This window comes from Thermobia domestica, chromosome 1, assembly GCF_964235325.1.
Source record: "Thermobia domestica chromosome 1, izTheDome1.hap1.1, whole genome shotgun sequence".
In the NCBI taxonomy this organism is placed as follows: domain Eukaryota; kingdom Metazoa; phylum Arthropoda; class Insecta; order Zygentoma; family Lepismatidae; genus Thermobia; species Thermobia domestica.
This window is the reverse complement of record NC_137454.1, coordinates 313,386,696-313,406,564: the sequence shown is the minus strand read 5'-3', so window position 1 is coordinate 313,406,564 and position 19,869 is coordinate 313,386,696. Positions and strand designations below refer to the sequence as shown.

Sequence of the window (19,869 nt, the reverse complement as noted above, 5' to 3'; positions counted from 1 at the left end):
TGGCTTTCACATTTTTAATGAAAATGAAGGCGTGCGACTCTGCGTGACGTAACCTGATATGAAATCTTATCTCCTCCTCTTCCCTAGGCCCTAGCACACGAAGAGTATATAGACTATCCAATGTCAGTAGAACCCATCTTTTCAGTAAATGCGCATTTAATCTATTTGTAGTATCAGCCTAGGCATCTACTCATGCTTCGTAAGATAACTAACTCTATAGCCTATGGAATCCGGAGGTTCAACTCCGCGTTCACAAAAGCTCTCCACTGACTTTTATCCTTAGCCAACTAGATCCAGTTTCTACTTTGTATTCCTATTTTTGCGAGATCCATCTTAATATTGTCTTCCCATCTGCACCTAGGCCTTCCTAATGGTCGTTTCCCGATTGGTCTTACTGCTAATACTTTGAAAGCGTTCTTACTTTCTTCCATCCTGCCCACTTAAGCCTCATAGACTTGATGACCCTAACAATGTTTGGTAAGCCGTATAATTTATCTAGTTCCTGGTTATGAAGTTTCCGCCATTCCCCATTCCCGTTCATCTTGGATCCGAATATTCGTCTGGGCATCTTGTTCTCAAGTACTTTCAGTCTATGTTCTTTCCTCAGAGTAAGCGACCATGTTTCGGAACCATACAGAACAACAGGTATGGTTATTGTTTTATATATTTTAAGCTTCAAATTCCTTGACAGAATTGGCGACGACAAGAGATCTTGAACTGAATAATAACACGAATTCCCTGTTTTTAATCGACATTTAATTTCTTCGTGAATATGATTTTCGTCTGTTAATATTGATCCTAGATATTTGAAACTATCCACTTTATCAAAAGTATTGTTTAATATTTTAACGCATTCATAATTTGCCGTATTACGGTCCAGACGCACTTCCATATACAGTATTAAGTTTTCTCTGCATTTACTTTTAAACCCTTGTCCCTGCAAGCGTTTAATAAGACCTCTGTATTTCTTTCTATTGTTCTCCTATCATCCCCTATTAAATTTACATCATCAGCGTACTCATAACCTGGTGAACACCGTTCAACTCTAGGCCCTGGTCGCTATCTTTGATTTTCCTTATAGCGTATTCCAGGAAAAAGTTGAATAATAATGGCGACAACGCATCTCCTTGTTTCAGGCCATTCTCGGCGTGAAAGCTCATAGACAAAAATTTTCCTACCCGAACTTTACTTTGGGATCCATTTAAAAATGCCTTAATTGATCTAATTAGTTTTTTCGGTATTCCAAATTCTGTAAGAACGTTGTATAATGTTTCTTTCCTAACCGAGTCGTAAAAATTTCTAAAATCAATAAATAGTTGATGTACCGGGTTACTGTATTCCCACTTCTTTTCGAGTATTTGGGTAATGGTAAATATTTGGTCGATAGTTGATCGATTTCGTCTAAATCCACTGATAATCACAATAATTTCATCTGCGTATGGAATCAATCTTGCAAATAGAACGTTTGAATGAATTTTATAGGATGTTGACAATAGAGATGCCTCGATAATTATTACAGTCAGTTTTGTCGCCTTTTTTGTGGATTGGAACAATGATTGAGTCTTTCCACTCTTCTGGCAATTCTTTCTTGTTGTAGATAAGGAGAATAAATTTGTGTATCTTGTTCCACAATTTTCTCGCCTCCAGCTAAAATTAACTCAGCCAGAATTTCGTTTACACCCGGAGATTTGTATTTTTTTGATTTCTTTATAGCGATTTCTACTTCTATTTGGTTGGGTTCTGGAATATACGGTTCTGCGGCGTACAACAAAATACTTTGGCTTGTGTAATATTTACCTGTACCTTGGGCAGAAAGTACTCATACATATGCACTATGCTTAGTAGAATGTTCATTTCATATTAAAAAAAGAAGAATGTTTTTAATATATGTAAGTGATTATTATGGGATAGTTGTTGATATGGACATGTTTTAAGGTTACCTAGTCAGTGAGTTTGTGTACTCAACAGTTTTAAGAAAAGGATATTTAAGTTATATCAAATAATAAACCAGTTTAACATCGTTTATAGACGTTGTCAGTTTTATTAAAAAGGTGAGATTAATGGTATTTAAATATCGAAGCTAATATTTTTATGTCAAAAGAATTACTACCACTTCAAATTTTTATCTTTGCAAAACGAACCAGGTTTGCGAATATCTTTTTGATAATTCGTTGTAAAAATTTGGTTTACCTCACCCGGGACTTTGTAAATTCAGTTCCCGAAGAAGAAGAGTAAGGTTGAATTTACTTTTACTACAGTTAATGAATACGAACTTAACCTTATTGCGAAGTGGTAAAGTAATCATAAGAAAAATGGACAACGAAACAATGCAGCAGGAATCAAATACTAGTGATCAAGGTGAAACTAGTGTAACACCAGGTTTGTCATCAGAGGATCGACTCTTGTTAGCTTTACAGCGACAATTCATGCAGATGTCTACCGAGATAAATAAGCAAAATGAAGAATTAAGTAGACGAATGGAACAGAAGTTTGACGAAGCTAACAAGACCATGGAACAGAAGATAGAACTGAAGTTTGACGAAATGGAACAGAAGTTTGACGAAGCTAACAAGACCATGGAACAGAAGATAGAACTGAAGTTTGACCAAGCTAACAAGCAATATGAAGAATTAAGTAGACGGATAGAACAGAAATCAGATGAAACGAAACAGACAATTGTCCAGGTGGTGAACGACATATCCTCACAGTTCGAGGAAAAGTTAAAAAGGATATCCGATGATTGTCAAGAAAAGCACAATCACCAAAATCAAGAAATCTGTGCTGTAAAAAAAGATTTAGAAGTAATAGAATCTTCCATTAAACAGCAAAAGATCCAGGTCAGCAACAACTCTAATAACATACGTGTAAATACACAGTTGTTAGCTACTATTCAGGAAGAGATTAGAACGTTACAGGCTAAAGACAACATTTACCGTAATAACCTGGGTAGTGATCGCTTTGAGTTTCCCCACTCACCAGAGACGAACTCGCCTTCGCCGGGGTCTGATGAAGATATTATACTAGAAGAAAGTTGTCCGAAGAGTACTGATGAGCGAAACATAGATGGTGTGACGACACAGCATGTCACGGATAGGAACTATCACTCAACAAGAACAAGGAATGAGAAAAAGAAGGTAAAATTAAGTGTCAAGATGAGTGAAATTCGAGCTATGAGCAAATTCAGTGGTAAGTGTAATGAGAATGCTACTTCTTTCTTAGAGAAATTCCAAGACGAATGCAATATAATGTCTATCGATCGATCACAATATATGAAATTAATACCCCATGTATTACTCCCACCTTGTTCCTTATGGTTTAAGGCAATACGTGATCACATTAGTTCATATGAGGAATTCAAAGCGGCATTGATCGCAAATTATGAAAATGACTTTTTGCTGGCAAATAGAGATGCCACCCTTAGAAATCAACACTTCAATCCTCGATTGCACAAATCTCTTGTAGAATTTGTTGTAAATGTCTACAACGAATTAAAGGTCGTTAATCCTTTGCAATCGGAATCGAGAATAATAGCATCGATTCGAAATTTGCTTCCATTTAAATTGCAACAGATCTTATTTTCCACACAGTGTATGAGTTTCAGCCATTTATTGATGCTTGTCCAATGCTACGAAACTCAATACCATGCCATGAATCCACAATCAGGAATGGGTAAAAATAAGAATAATTCAGATCATTTGGTGCCTGTTCGGAATTTAAATATTCGGAGTGTGAATAATACAGAACCTAACCTAAACCGAGTATACTCTAGCAATCAGAATGAGCACAATAGGCAAGGTTATGTAGGGAATCCGCCTAACCTAATTAATAGTAGCAATTCAAATGTTAGACCATATAGTCAAAATAGATTTAAAAATAAACGTAATTTATGGCGAAATTCCAGAAATGCAGCGAACTACGTGGATAGACGTAATTGGAGATCAAGAGAGGGCACTTCATACCCAGATCAAAATCACGATGAAAGACATGTACAATATAATGTAGAACCTAATCATGATAGCGCAGTACAGTGTACGTTATTAGAACCGTATGCAAGTTCGAACGTAACCTGATTACCGTTACTGAAATTAGGTTAAATTCATGTTAGTTATAGATTCTTGTGAATTTTCATTTTAAAGTTTATGTGTTAATATCAATAATGAAAACGATTCTTAAAAATACTTGAATTGCTTAAATAGAGTTTTAGGTAGACTGGAAAATTAATTTTCAAATGATTTTTATTCTTTCTTGTTAATGTGAAGAATCATAATTCGATTTATAATTAATTAAAAGCAAAGATTATTTATATTAGATTGATTTGTGTTGAAAATTTTTTTGTCAAAGATTATGTTAAAAAGAAGCTCTATTCTATAAAATTAATTATTCAACGAATACCTTGTAGGAAATTCTTCTTTATTATAACATCTTAGTGCCACTATGTATACCTTTAAATGCAACATCCGACTTATTTGTTATTTAATGCGCCCGCAAAGATTAATATTATTTGTAACCCACGTTTGTCCTTTACATTTTTTGAAATCGCAACCTTCGACGACTAATTAAATAAGCGACGATATTTTAATAAGAAGATATATTAATAATATAGTAGATAATAATGAAATAAATATAATTAATGTAATTAAAGATAATTATTGATGAAATGAAAGATTTATTATGAATGTATTTATATATATATGTATATGTGAAATATAATGAATAGATATACAAGGTGCGATTAAAATATGATGGACATATGTTATGTAAAAACATTAATGTAAACGGACCAGTGGTTCTTGAAGATAAAAGCCAAGCCTACTCATGACTTTTATATTCAGTCCCTTTGTCGAGCGACATTTTTTATACAACAAAATACTTTGGCTTGTGTAATATTTACCTGTACCTTGGGCAGAAAGTACTCATACATATGCACTATGCTTAGTAGAATGTTCATTTCATATTAAAAAAAGAAGAATGTTTTTAATATATGTAAGTGATTATTATGGGATAGTTGTTGATATGGACATGTTTTAAGGTTACCTAGTCAGTGAGTTTGTGTACTCAACAGTTTTAAGAAAAGGATATTTAAGTTATATCAAATAATAAACCAGTTTAACATCGTTTATAGACGTTGTCAGTTTTATTAAAAAGGTGAGATTAATGGTATTTAAATATCGAAGCTAATATTTTTATGTCAAAAGAATTACTACCACTTCAAATTTTTATCTTTGCAAAACGAACCAGGTTTGCGAATATCTTTTTGATAATTCGTTGTAGGCGTGCATCACCTTTCTCCACGCACATTAGTTTTTGGCTGCGTGTTAAGCAAATCGTCAAAGAAATCTTTCCATCTATTTAAAATGCTATCTGTATCAGTGAGAACTGTTAAATCAGCTTTCTTTAATACAAGCACGAGATTGATAGCCTTTCTTAAATTCCTTGATCCCTTTATACATGTCCCGAATGTTTTTATTTTTACTATTATCTTCAAGTTCCTAAATTTCAGCTTTCAAAAAATCGTATTTCTTTGTTCTAAAAGTTTTGAAAGTTTCCCGCCTGATGTCTACGAAATTTTTTGTAGTTATTCGGATTTTGTAGCCAACGTAATTTTGCCTGGTTTCTCTTCTCTGCTAGTTCGAACCATGGTTTGTTCCTACGTATTTCCGCGTGTCCCAATTTTTCTTTTCAAAGTGGATCCTTCATAAGTAAAGGAAATAATTCAATTGCTGGAATATTTGTCTCCATAATCTTAAGGTTGCATCTGTTAACTAAAGAGTATATGACATGTGTCAGATCTTTGAAACGATTCCTGTAATATTATTGAGATTATCATCATTTTGCTTAAAGAGTATTGTTGCGTCATACATAATTGATATTATTTCTTCATAGTTTTGGGGAAGTCATTATTTACATATATTATATTATTTTAAAACAACTTTAACGTGTATCTTTGTGGATGCCTAATTAGAAACATACCAATTATAAATATGCATGTATTCAGATTTCAAAATGTGTTCACGGCATTGATTTGTAATACTGATATGTACTGCTACTTCATCTACATCGCCTAATATATAATATACTCTACAACTGTTGATCATCTACCATAATATGAGTTTCATCTCCCTTCTCTAGAATAAGCCTCCATTATGTCCACCTCCCAATGTTGAAGACAACCAATGGCGTATTTAGGATTTCGTTTCGAGGGGCTATACCCAACAAAAGGAAGGAAGTGGGCAATTGCCCACCTGAGTTTGAGAATTAAATATATTTTAATTTATGTATAAATTGAAGTTATAAGTACAAGAATTGCAGTCTGATAAATCCTATTTGATATGATACATAAATTTAGGAGTGAATCTAACTGTTTATTTTATTCATACAAGAAAAATGAAGCATCTTCTTGACCTTCCTAATTTCCCGGGCTAATTATTCCCCCGTTTTGATTTTCTTTAATTCAAACATTTCCTTCTTTTAAAAATAACTAAACGATATAATTTTTCCTTTGTTATAATAACTAAAGTCCTGTCATGTTGATATCCGCGCAAGTTGGTGTGGAACACGAGTTTCGGTTATCAACTCCTCTTACTTTTGGTATTATTGATGACGGCCGACTTGAATCACAACTGACAACGGTCGATAAAGTATGATAAGCGAAATGAAAGAAAGTGACGTTAAGAGAAAGAAACAGAAAAGTAGAAAGGACGAAAAAAAGAACAAAAGGACGCAGTTCTTACATGTAATGGAATTTGACAAATACAGTATTATTTCTGAAAAAAGAGCATAGGAAAATGGAAAGTCAATGACATTCTTAGAAATGGTAAGAAGGATTATTGTTGTACGTGGAATGCGAAAAACTAACAAATTTATTTCGGATGTAGCTTGAGCCCGATAGCCTCTTAAATACGCCACTGAAGGCAATTCTGCTCCCCTGATCCTTCACAGCTTTGTGTTTGAACTTCATAAATATTTTGAACATCGCCATCGCTTATATATATATATATATATATATACAGGGTGGGCCATTTTAATTAATCCACGGAAATATCTGAAAAATGATAAAACATAGAAGAAATGTTTCAAGTACACGTTATATATTGCTAAGGGGGAAACCCAATTCCGCCAAAAGTACCCCTCCCCGTCCCCCCTAAATGGGGGTAACGGGGGGTAACTTTGAAATGTCAAATGGGAACATGGGTCGAGTAATACCTCGTTTGAAAGGTCTTGGAAAACTAAGTAACGCTGTACCAAAAGATGTTCCATATTGTGCACCGGTTTCAAAATGGCCGCCATAATATGGTTCGGAAACTCCAGTACCCGTAGTGTGAAAACCATGGAAGGTAAATGAATGGAACAAAATTGAAATACGTAAATATCATAGGGCATATCGAACGGTGTGGTCCCTGTGATCCCAGTGGCCTCCCTAAAGGGATCTTGGGGGCTAATTTCAAAATTTCAAATAGTAACATGAGTCGAGTGGTACCTCGTTCGATAAATCTTGCAAAATCTAACATATTGCAGGAGAAAACGATTGATGTGAAATGGCAGTGTTCTCAAAAGGCCACCGAAACATAGTATCCGTGTCAGAGAAAAGGTTTAGTACCCGTAGTATGAAAGCGATTGGAGATAAATCAACAAAAGAAAAACTGGAGTAGCTAACTGACGTAAGGCACATCGAGAGGTGTTGTCGGGGTGACTCCAAGGGCCAACTGAAAGGTATCCGGGGCCAACTTGAAAATTTCAAATAGCAGCTTGAAGCGAGTAACATCACGTTACATAGACAAATTAATATCAAACAGCTTCTGTAAGAAAATTTTCGACATGAGACACCGTTTTCAAAATGATCGCAAAGACATGGTGACTGCGTCTAAGAAAACGTCTAGTGCCCATAGTATGAATACGGTTAGACATAAATGAAAATAACGAAAATTAAATAGGAAAACCACGGAGGCGTTCCAAGGCTCGAGAATAATACAACAGAGATAAAAATATTAGAGTAAAATTGCCATAATGTATAGAGATAAATCCAAGTCCTGCAAAATAATCTCTCCCTGCGCTCTGTATGTGAGTGGGGTGGAAAGTAAAGTGAAAGTTCAAACGAGAGCTCTACTTTAATTCGTAAATTAAGGCTAACCTTACAAATAGGTATGGTGTGGTTGAAACATTTGTTTGTGAGGATGACGCTGTAGTGACTAAAAAAAAGAGATTCTTTTATGCAATGCGTGCTGGTTATTCAGAAAGCATTTCGGGGATATACGTACACACCGTTTCGTCCTTCAAGCTCACAATATGACATGAATGCTAATAGATAATCAAAATGTAACTGTGGCCATCCGCGTTAACTTAGTGCACCAATTCTCTATGCATGAAGTCTGCCTTCCAAACAGCATTGGGTAGGTCAAGCGTACGCCCGAACCGTTGTCCGGTCAGACATTGAAAATTTGAAGTTAGCCCACAAAACCCCTTCACGGAAACCGCTGGGATCACAGGGACCACATCATTCGATATGCCCTATGATATTTACGTATTTCAATTTTGTTCCATTCATTTATCTTCCATGGTTTTCATACTACGGGTACTGGAGTTTTCGAACCATATCATGGCGGCCATTTTGAAACTGGTGCACAATATGAAACATCTTTTGGTACAGCGTTACTTAGTTTTCCAAGACCTTTCGAACGAGGTATTACTCGACCCATGTTCCCATTTGACATTTCAAAGTTACCCCCCGTTACCCCCATTTAGGGGGGCGGAGAGGGGGTAATTTTGGCGGAATTGGGTTTCCCCCTTAGCAATATATAACGTGTACTTGAAACATTTCTTCTATGTTTTATCATTTTTCAGATATTTCCGTGGATTAATTAAAATGGCCCACCCTGTATATATATATATATATATATATATATATATATATATATATATATATATATATCGGGTGTTGCAAAATAAGTGTTACAACTCTTGGGAGGTGAATCCTGCCACTGAGACAACAAAAAAAGTTCTCTTGAACTTTCGGCTATCGGACATAGTTTCAGATCTACACGGTGCCGAAAGCGTGGGAAAATGACTTTCGGACGCCAATAGTTCGGAAACTATCCAACGTAAAGAGGGCGGGTAAAAAATTCACTGAAGAAATCATACCTGCTCTGTTGAATTTTGCATGTTTCACAATCCTACCATGCACGCGCAAGGGATTCCCCAAAGAACGTAGGGAGTCCCGGATAATCTTCTAAATCAAAGTAGGTCTAAATGGATATGAATTGATGGGGTTTCTACCAGGTAACAATAATTCGTTTGTATTAAGTCGATATCTGGAAAAAATACAAAATGGCGGACACTTTCATGTTCGTTGTGTGTGGTTGCATAATCGCCAGGTACGCATGCTGGCCAACAGTGAAGTTCTGAGTATTAAGTGTAGCGAATTTGTACTCAGATGCTCTAGAAAGACATCTGGAGTGTCGGTAGAGCACAACAGATGGAGCAGGGTGATTCACATGTGTGGAAACACGTAACGAAAAATGCCTAGAAATGCACTCACACTCAGTAAACGTGAGTTCAAAGCGTCGGAAATGTAAGGATTAGCGTCAAGAACATGAAAATCAATTCACCAATAATATTCCCTCAAACCGACGCAATATGATGTGCACGGTTGCATACCAATAAGGATGCAACAACTGAGGCCAAGTTGAAATTGTGCAAAGGGACTCACTAAGAAACTGGGTAAACTAAATGAATGTCTCTAGTTGGATAACATGATCGATATTGAAATGCGGACAATTTGTATGTTGATATCGATAGTGGAGAAATGTCAACATGTGCCACTACTGCTGGGACACCGTCCCACGTGGGAAAAATAGGAAAATAACTACTCGGGTCTTGAATCTGAGGCCGTGGGCTCCCAGTAGGATTGGAAACTGCGACCACGCGAGCGAAAGCGAGCGCTCTAGCCCTGAGGCTCGAGGGAGCCTGATTTTTCTGTATACATTTCTTTGAAGAGTACCCACTTTGTTTCGCAAGCGCTCTTGTACAGCCTCCCGACATGCTTGTGGGTTACATTTTGTTACTCCTACTGCACAGTTGTAAACAATCACAGCTTTAAGACGTTTCTTCCTATTTCTCATGCCGTTTTATTTTCCATATGAATGGTGTTCCAGCTGTAGTGTTACATGTGCCAAATTGGTTCATTTTCATCTTTGTCTTGGGATGTACTGTGTGCAAGATACATATTTCTGGAGGTATTTTGATATCGAGTACGTCATATGTCCCAGAAGACGTGAGACATGATACAAGTTTGTTATTTTCACGCTTTATCACAATTTGAACCATGGATTAAGAGATTTCTTTTTATATGTGTCGACTGTGGGACAATGTCCCAAACAAAGTGGGACATTGATACAATCTTGTTCTAGTTACGTTCTACCAAAAAGTGCACCAGATGTAATAGCAGAATGTACAACGTTGTCTTCCTAGTTTTCGCATGTGAGACGGTGTCCCAGCAGCAGTGGGACATGTTGACATTTGTCCATTAGCTACATGTCGATATCAACACACACATTGGCCACATTTCAATATCGATCATGCGATCCCACTAGAGACATTCATTTAGTTTACCCAGTTTCTTAGTGAGTCCCTTTGCACAATTTCAACTTGGTCTCAGTTGTTGCATCCTTATTGGTATGCAACCGTGCACATCATATTGCGTCGGTTTGAGGGAATATTATTGGTGAATTGACTTTCATGTTCTTGGCGCTAATCCTTACATTTCCGACGCTTTGAACTCATGTTTACTGAGTATGAGTGCATTTCTGGGCATTTTTCGTTACGTGTTTCCCACATGTGAATCACCCTGCTTCATCTGCTGTGCTCTACCGACACTCCAGATATCTTTCTAGAGCATCTGAGTACAAATTCGCTACACTTAATACTCAGAACTTCACTGTTGGCCAGCATGCGTACCTGGCGATTATGCAACCACACACACAACGAACATGAAAGTGTCCGCCATTTTGTATTTGTTCCAGATATCGACTTAATACAAACGAATTATTGTTACCTGGTACAAAACCCCATTAATTCATATCCATTTAGACCTACTTTGATTTAGCAGATTATCCGGGACTCCCTACGTTCTTTGGGGAATCCCTTGCGCGTGCATGGTAGGATTGTGAAACATGCAAAATTCAACAGAGCAGGTATGATTTCTTCAGTGAATTTTTTACCCGCCCTCTTTACGTTGGATAGTTTCCGAACTATTGGCGTCCGAAAGTCATTTTCCCACGCTTTCGGCACCGTGTAGATCTGAAACTATGTCCGATAGCCGAAAGTTCAAGAGAACTTTTTTTCTTGTCTCAGTGGCAGAATTCACCTCCCAAGAGTTGTAACACTTATTTGCAACACCCGATATATGGGATCGGTGTTACCCGCCCCCCCCCCCCCCCCAATGTTGAAGACAGATTTGCGCCAATGACCCTAGATAACATATCTTCCTTTTATTACATCTCGGAGTTACGTAACCAGTTTCGTCAATACATTCACAAATACAACTTGGTCTTTGTTGATTCCTTAAGTGATAATTTTAAGCAGTAGATTGCATAAAGTAGGTTAAAAATTTTCTTAGCTATAAAGTTTGCTTGAATTGCTGGTGAGTAGTGGCGTACACAAAATTTCATGATCTAAGGAGAGGGTTCAAGCTCCCAAATTCATAAGGGCTCAGTAATTTTGTATATATATATATATCTTCATATGATATATTTTACATTTTCCTAATATCATGTTGGAAGGAGGGAATAAAACCAGGATCTCCCTTTGCACACGCCACTGCTAACAAATAATCAAGTAACTGCTTGCGTTCTATTTTCTTCTCTTCACATCTTGGATCTTGTCGTATTCTTTAAGATTGATTTTTAAATGAACATTTATAGTGCTGTTCTATAACTTATAAGTTACTCATTAACACATATTTATAGGTTGCAATTCGTATTTCATGTTCCTTCACCACTTCATATATTTTATTACTTATTCTTTCAGCACTTTCATTACATATGTTTTAATTTTCACACTTTTTGGTTTGTTTCCTTTAATTTGTAAAAATTATATGAGAACTACATTTTTTAGATGTTTCCTTTGGGATTTAGAATATGCAGCATGTGTCAGTTACTAGCTTTATTGGGGTGGCGACAATTATCCTCGCTGCTGGCGTCGTGATTAAACTATTATAATAAATTAATCAGTCAATTATAAATCGAATGCAATCATAACACGTTGTAATAATCATTATACCAATTTTAGAATGCTTTAGCTTTTTTTTTGTTTTTCATAGTCTCTACTATCAGAAGATATAATTAATAGTCCACCTTGCATTATATAACACAAGTATGGATTGTTTCACGGACTGTTCTAAAGCATAGTCCAAAGAGAAGTGCAAAAAATGTTAAATCATATAGGATATGGTTGTAGGTTATAGGAGAAATATAAATGTTAAATCTCTGTATTTATATCGCACATAAATAGACACCACAATACACAGGATAAGAATGAACACCGTGTCATAAATGTAGGAGGTGCTTTCTTATATCAAATAAACGTAAAAAGTTCTAATTAATATGGGTCAGGAAACGTAGCCTTTCAGAGTTATAAAACATCCAAAATGCAAAATCAAGTTCTAAAACACTCAGACTTGAAAACTATTTGACCTATTCCAAGCTATTCAAGGAATTACACAGGAACTAGTGCGTACCCTATAGAAATATTCATGTTCATTATTCTCTGGTACCCACACAATGAGTCTTCAATCAGTACATACAATGTATCCCATTCCCAAACTTACTTTATACAATCTGTTACTCCGGTACCGGGGTATCGCGAAACATGAATATTTAGATAAAGCGCATACTAGTTCTTGAGGTATTCTTTGGATAACTTACGAAAGATCAACAAGGGGATTTTCAAAACGTGATGATCTGCACCTTTGGCTGTTCATAACTCTGAAAGAAGGAGTTTCTGTAATCTGATAGCTTATAACAAATCATATCCTAAACTTGATGACATGGTGTTCAATAACACTCTGTATGTCCATATACACACACAAATTCCTAATGAGAAACTTTTAAAAGTATCACTATTTTTGTTCAATAGTTTAAAGCAACATTATGTCTCTAAGGATAACCTATTCTTGCTTATCGCACCAGCTTTCTTCTTTGTAGTTCGTTGAATACTTGTATAAGACTTTCCGATATTGTGAATTAGTAAATACTCCATGCTTTTGGTTTTCTTATGTTTTCTTGATTCATATTTTAATTTTAAACAGTTCTTCCAACTATCCCTCAAATGTTAACACTATCTAGTTTTATTTCTCAAATATTTTAATAAGATTTTTTTCAGTTAACTCAAAGGAATAATGAAAAGTAATAACTTTTATTTCTTTAAGTAAACAGATAAGGTTTCCAAGAGTTAGTACTCACCTTAATACAAAAGTTGTTCATAGTTCAACAGTTAATTATCTCACCCTAAGGAACCAGGAACAATATAAAATTTAATTGAGGAGCTTATTAACAAAAGGGAAGATATCCACCTCCAATTATTTGAGATATTTACCTTTAACGTTTCTCAATTTTGGAATAAAATATTCCACACTTGCTAATCTTATAATAGAAGTGAATGAACGAGGCGGAAATATTTTTTTTTATAGGCATGACTATTCTTATTGTGATTTCTACTGAAAATCTTCCCATTCGTGTAAACCTTACCGCATAATCCGAGAGAGTTTACTCCATATATTCAGAAAGAGTAAAAGGCAAAACAACTGGAGATAAAACTGTTTTCCTTTGAAATAAAAAGATATTTCATTTATATAGTCTCAAATCATGTTGTAGTCCGTACTTTTGTAATATCTTTTCCTGTGAATTGTTTTTGAAAGAACCATTACATTTAATATATCCTAAGTTCATGCTACTTGAGTGCTTATTTCTTAGTGTTACTCTTGAATTATCTTCCTGTTAAAATTACTTATTACTATTCTGTTGCTTATATTTGACCTTCAGGTGAAGAGGAGGAGGGCAGAAATTTAAATCTTGCTTTGCAGTCGTTAGAACGCCTTCCACACAAACGTGAAGCGCATTGCTACAGACCAGTGCTGAATATTAATCTGAGTACAATTGTAGAACTATCCTCACTATCTTCTCAAAGTATGATCTTCACGTCTCCTAAAAAATCATCATCTTCTTCTTCAACATCAAGAGAAGGTAAGCATTCATATTTTAAAATTTATTACAAATACTGTAAATATCAAAGATGGAGTGGAAGTTAGGACATCCAATTAATAAAACATTAGTACTTTTAATATTTGGCAATTAAACATTTTTAGGTATTACTTTCTAAAAGTGCCATTTTCCATGAGGACTTTTTAAAATTTTGAATGGTTACGCGATGATATCCAACGAATTACGCGTTCGAAGACATTCGAAGATAGAAATTCCTTTAATAGATTAATCTCTTTCTCGAGAGGGCGCTTTGCTTCTGATAAACTCAAGAATAAGGAAATGAACACTGAAATAATATACCAAATAAATATTTATACCGTAAATACGTAGATACTTATTACCCAATAGCACTTTGAAGCAGGAAATACACATTTCATCAGGTTTTGTTTATCTCGCCCTAAATTGGAATGTCTGATATGGTCAATAATGTGATCTAACTACAATTTAAAATAATTCAGGCGCGTACTACTATGACCCCAAAAGACAGAATAACAACTGAAGAGGCCCTCCTTCAAAAATAAATATTAGATAGGAAGAAGCCATAAGCCATAAGGGTATATTTTTCGTATGTCTATACAAAGAATATGAATAAGAGACTCCTCTCTATATAAACCTTTCCCTTATTGAACTGTATCCATTTGATACAAAAACCAAATGCTAGCTAATAGGTACAGATTAACAACTTGTTTATCGATGTTTAGCTTGAAGTAAAATCTTAACCTGTTGAGACATGGGATTAATGAATCCTATGATTTTGACCTAGGAGATTTTTGCCCATTCCTTGAGTAAATGTTGGAAATGTTCTGAGTAAAATAGTACCCTCTGTCAAAGGTAACAACTTCTAAGAGGTAACCAAACCGACTAGGTGGAAAGCGCAGAATTCTGGGCTTACATGTGCCAGTGCTAATCTTATAAGTTGTCTGTGTAATGACGTTTGGTCTAGATGAATTAACGTTATGTTTAGTATCTGTCTCGAAGCTCTCAAATGGCGATACGTGTGTAAAATTGTATTACATAAGTGGGTTCAGGAAGACTTTCTAATGTTGTTTTATGCCACATATAACCCAAAACTTTGATCAAATACAACGAACTTCAAGAAGCGGCCATAAACTAGACATACCGTACTCTCAAAGATAACACTCCTGTCCAGATGTAGAATGTGAGATTGGAATGGTCGACATGTTCTATGTTTCTGGATTCTTTTGATTCACCCAATGTGTATCGCAAGTCATGTTTCTTAAACAATTTATTAGTTGAATAGAACAGTTCTCGGGCTACAATAAAATAAATTCAACGTTGTCCGACGTTTCGAAATTACCTGGTGGTTAGCCTGAGAGCTACTCTATTCATTACGACACCAGAAATGTTTCAGTTCTTATTTCCATTTATTGGTAGGTTGGAGTTTATCGTTCTTACCTGCACGTAGACTAGATGAGAAGTAAACCTACAGTTTAAGGTCGAATACGAATCAACATAATATGGTGAAATTTCAAGATCCTCGCAGTGGGAATTGAATCTGTAATCCTGTGGACCAAGGGCACACGCGTTAGTCACTACACCAGCGGGAAAGGCATAAACACTTTACAAGAATAGTGTAACCATTTCATAAAGTATTATGAAAACAATTTTAATCATCAGAGATAACCTTGACAGATTTTACACGTTAAAAGTTAATTTATAGTTGTATAGAGACCTCACGTATTACGTAATACACACATACATACTTCAATCTATAAATATTTGTCTCCCTACATCAAGACGAAGAGAGTAACTGAGAATCTTTTGCAAAGCTTAGTTCGTTTTCGTCAATGTTTACTTATGTTAGTTACTAGGCGTAGGTATTAGTATGACTTTATTATCTACCATGCTTTGTGAAATGTTTGTATTAGATTGTAATTAGAAAAGCAGGTACCATTTTTGTGAGTGATGATTCTTTCCTTTGGATTTCGTAAAGTGGACAAAAATTGATTAGAAATTATCATGTCTAAATATCTTATATAAGTACTTCAGGCATTTTAATAACTTGAAACTAATGCCAACTCGAGAGATATAGTAGAGAGAGAACGTTCTAAAATTCCCATGTACACTTGTTACCTCACATAATAAAACATTGTGAGAAAAACAATTTTTTCTCTTACTTTTATTACTGAAAGGTATTAGGAAAACCTTTGAAAATTAACAGTACAGTTTTCTTTTCTCTTTTCTTCTTTTCTTACTATTACAAATCACAAAAACATAGTTAAGTAAAATGTAGAAACAGTAAAGAAAATATTGGATAAATTTTTGGGTATTTGCTGCTAGAAATTTCTTGTTTCAGATCTATCTACGACTTCACCAGATAGAAAGAGGAAGAAGAAAACACTGCCTCCAATAAAGCCAAGAAGTGGACCTTTTATCTCAAAGAGAAGCCCAAAACATAAGATTCTCCCTGGAATTAAACCATCCACAGCAATTCCAGATGGTAAGATATTATTGAAGCAAGCGTTAACCAAACTTCTACCATTCGACTCCATTAGCACTTGTGGGTCTGTTCATCCATCGGTTGAAACGTACCTCAAGTAAAGATTAACCGATTTTAACGAAATTTGAGATCTGCCTTTCTTTAACATGTAGAAATATCCCTTATTGTTTGAGATTGGAATCCACAAATAATGATGGTGTCAAATGGTGAAAAAATCAATCCCATCTATGTTGCAAGTTTACATAAGACAATTTTGCAGTGTAATCTACGCAAAAATTATTCGATTTGTTTATTTTTTTTTGTATAGTTGTTTCTAGGGAATTCCAATGATTTGCATGGATTTAAAGTTAAAATCGGCAAGCAACGAAAGGATGAATTCCACCAGTTAAAACATGGTACCCTGAACATTTTAATTAAAAAAAAAGTGTTTGATTTTGGTTCAATGTGCCAAATATGTTCTTTAATTCTTCAAAATCACCCCCAATGCTTGGACTTAAGATTATGGAAGAGCATGAATTAACCTCCACCTCCTCCCCATTTTTTTTTAGAACTCCTCGCTAACTTTCATAAAATTTATTCGATGAAGATTTTCTTTCAGGTTTTCGCACAGGCTCGGTGGTTTTGCTTAACAACTGTCAGGAGTGAGAGCATATAAGGTGAATTAACCCTCTGTTTCCATTAGGATCTGTTACATGATGACTATTGTGAAAATATTTTGATGTAATATGTAATATATTTTTGAGGCTTTACAATAATGTTCACTACTTGGATTTAAAATCAATTGACAACGAGAACGAGCTTTCCTCCTCTACGCTTCCGATGTTAACATATGCTCCAGAATTTCTTGTATAATAGTTATACAAATTGGCAAAATATGATATATGTTTATATTGTGTCTGTCACAATGCCCACTGCTTGGAGTTGAAGTCAGTCAAAGTTAAGCAGTCATCCCACTTACCTCCACGCCACACACATACACACATACTACGATTCCCTCACGCCCCTCCGTTTGTAAATGAAATGTTTCCGTGAGAAATTCACCCCAAGAATTCCGAGAGAATCAGTGGCGGATCTAGAAGTTAAAAACTGGGGGGTCAGCTAGAACCCAGACTATGATAGGTATATCATGAGTTTACTATGAGCTTTCAATAATATATAAATAATAGCTTTAATTATTTTTTCACCCAGAAACCTGGGTGGGCCTAGGCCCCCAACCTCGGCCTAGATCCGCCACTCGAGAGAATTTCCTTTAATATTTGTAAAGCATAATATTTGTTTTGTTTAAAACCCTTTCAGCAGATACCCTCATGATTGTTAGTGCAGAACACACTACTTATAAACGTTGTGATTTCCAATATACTCAACAGATGGCATTTCAGTACCTGAGAACTTATCATTCAAACACTTACAAATGTGCTTGTAGCTAATTTGTGTACTAAAATCCTTTGATTCGCATCTTTTGACAGCTGAAAGTAGCATTCACAATTGTGAAGGTATGTGTTGAAAGGGTTAACATTAGAGACATACTCATTCAATTTGAGATTGAAATTACTGATAGGGGAATACTTGGATAACTCGCTTCAACAATGCACAATACGATATTACTAGTTATTATCATGCATTTATTAGAGTGATTTCAAGTCTCTGTAGTAGTGGTTTCCAACTTGGGGGCCGTGAAGACCGATCAAGGGCGGCGTAAGCAACTGACATAAATACATTCTGAAATTATGAATACTACACCATTGACCAGCTTTTAATGACCATTTCCAATTAAACTTGGGTAAACGTCATAAACGTTTACTAAATGTTCATGTTTCTGACCCATACAATACATATGCTACACGAATCAAAACAATTTTAATTAATGCCATTTTAAAAGTACAAGTATATATATGCTTGAAGCTAAAGATGAAATAAAAACATGAATTTGTTTTTGGCGGAGAAATGAATAGGGTGGTCCATAGAACATTCTGATTATTAAAACTGGTTCTCAGTTAAAAATGCCCAGAAACGCTTATTTAAAATATTATGAACAAGAAACTAAAGATAAGCAACATCCAACAACGTTTATATATTCATATGCCACTATGATTCGTCTAGATTGTGTACAGAAAAGGTAATTAAACATGCACATGCAGAAATATTACATTGTTTCATATTTCTTCTTTTCACAACTAATTTTTCCAATTTTATGCATCATTAAGCTCAAATACTAATGAAAATATTTAATAAATAAAATAGAGTGACAGACAATAAAATCCGTAACAAACCTTCAAGTTATTTTTCTATTTGTAAACTTAAACTACGTTTGTTTGAAAGAAGTAATCCCTAGAAATTGTACTTTAAATATGTTTGTTTAGAAAGCATAAATAAATTAATTACTGTTAATAATCAGGTAACTTATATGAGTATGATTTCTGTTGTCTTACTTCAAGACTAGCAATAAATAATCTAACATGCATCATAAACATCCTGCATCTGGTTGTCGACTAGACTTGAAAAAAAATTCAGACAATTAGTTAAAAATTATCATTACACCTCAATTAACTTTTCTCAACAAACAACAAATAAATCCTTTTTACCCAACATCATCATTATTTGCCGGCTTAATTTTATCTCTCTAACAGGATAACTTAATTTCATCAGCATTCCGATAATTTCTAAATTGATAAAAGTCCAGGAACAACGTTGATTAGAAATCAAATCAGAGCTGAAGGATTAAAATTAGAGAAAGGAACGAGATTAAGAGTAATAACTGCCTTTGGATTAATGGAAGCAAAAGCAAGACTAATGATGTACGTAGACAAAGATCTAGAGCTTAGAGCTGACAATCTAGAGTCCCGGGAGTCGTGTGCCACTTTGAGAGAGACCAACTGTGAATCCAGACGCTCAAAGAACTAGATGTGAAATTCGTTTGAAAACTACACAAATGTGATCTCTGTCCAATGAAAGCCCTCCTATAAACATCACATCCATGGCCAAAAACGTCTTACACCGAAAAGTCATCAAAGAATTGATATGTGATGCGAAGTACTGTGCTTGAGTTCCCTCTCGATTCTCGAGTCTGTATCTCTCCCCTTTTTCCTTTAACCAATATCTATTACTTACTTTCTAAGTCCTTTGTTATTTAAAAATCAAACCAAGCAATCGATTCCT

General features: G+C 35.1%; 1 protein-coding gene across 2 annotated transcripts in view; it reads left to right on the top strand.

The window, feature by feature from the left end:
• Positions 1-19,869, top strand: part of LOC145667850 (uncharacterized) — a 75,710-nt gene that overhangs the window by 10,300 nt on the left and 45,541 nt on the right. Inside the window, exons 1-3 of one of the 2 annotated variants that reach the window (XM_081735290.1) lie at positions 4,854-5,145; positions 14,034-14,234; positions 16,570-16,713. In XM_081735290.1, the coding sequence (XP_081591416.1) occupies positions 14,180-14,234; positions 16,570-16,713 (199 nt within the window). In that variant the 5' untranslated portion in view covers positions 4,854-5,145; positions 14,034-14,179. Of the gene's footprint in view, positions 1-4,853; positions 5,146-14,033; positions 14,235-16,569; positions 16,714-19,869 lie in introns of those variants that run through there. The other variant, XM_081735284.1, reaches the window with a different exon arrangement.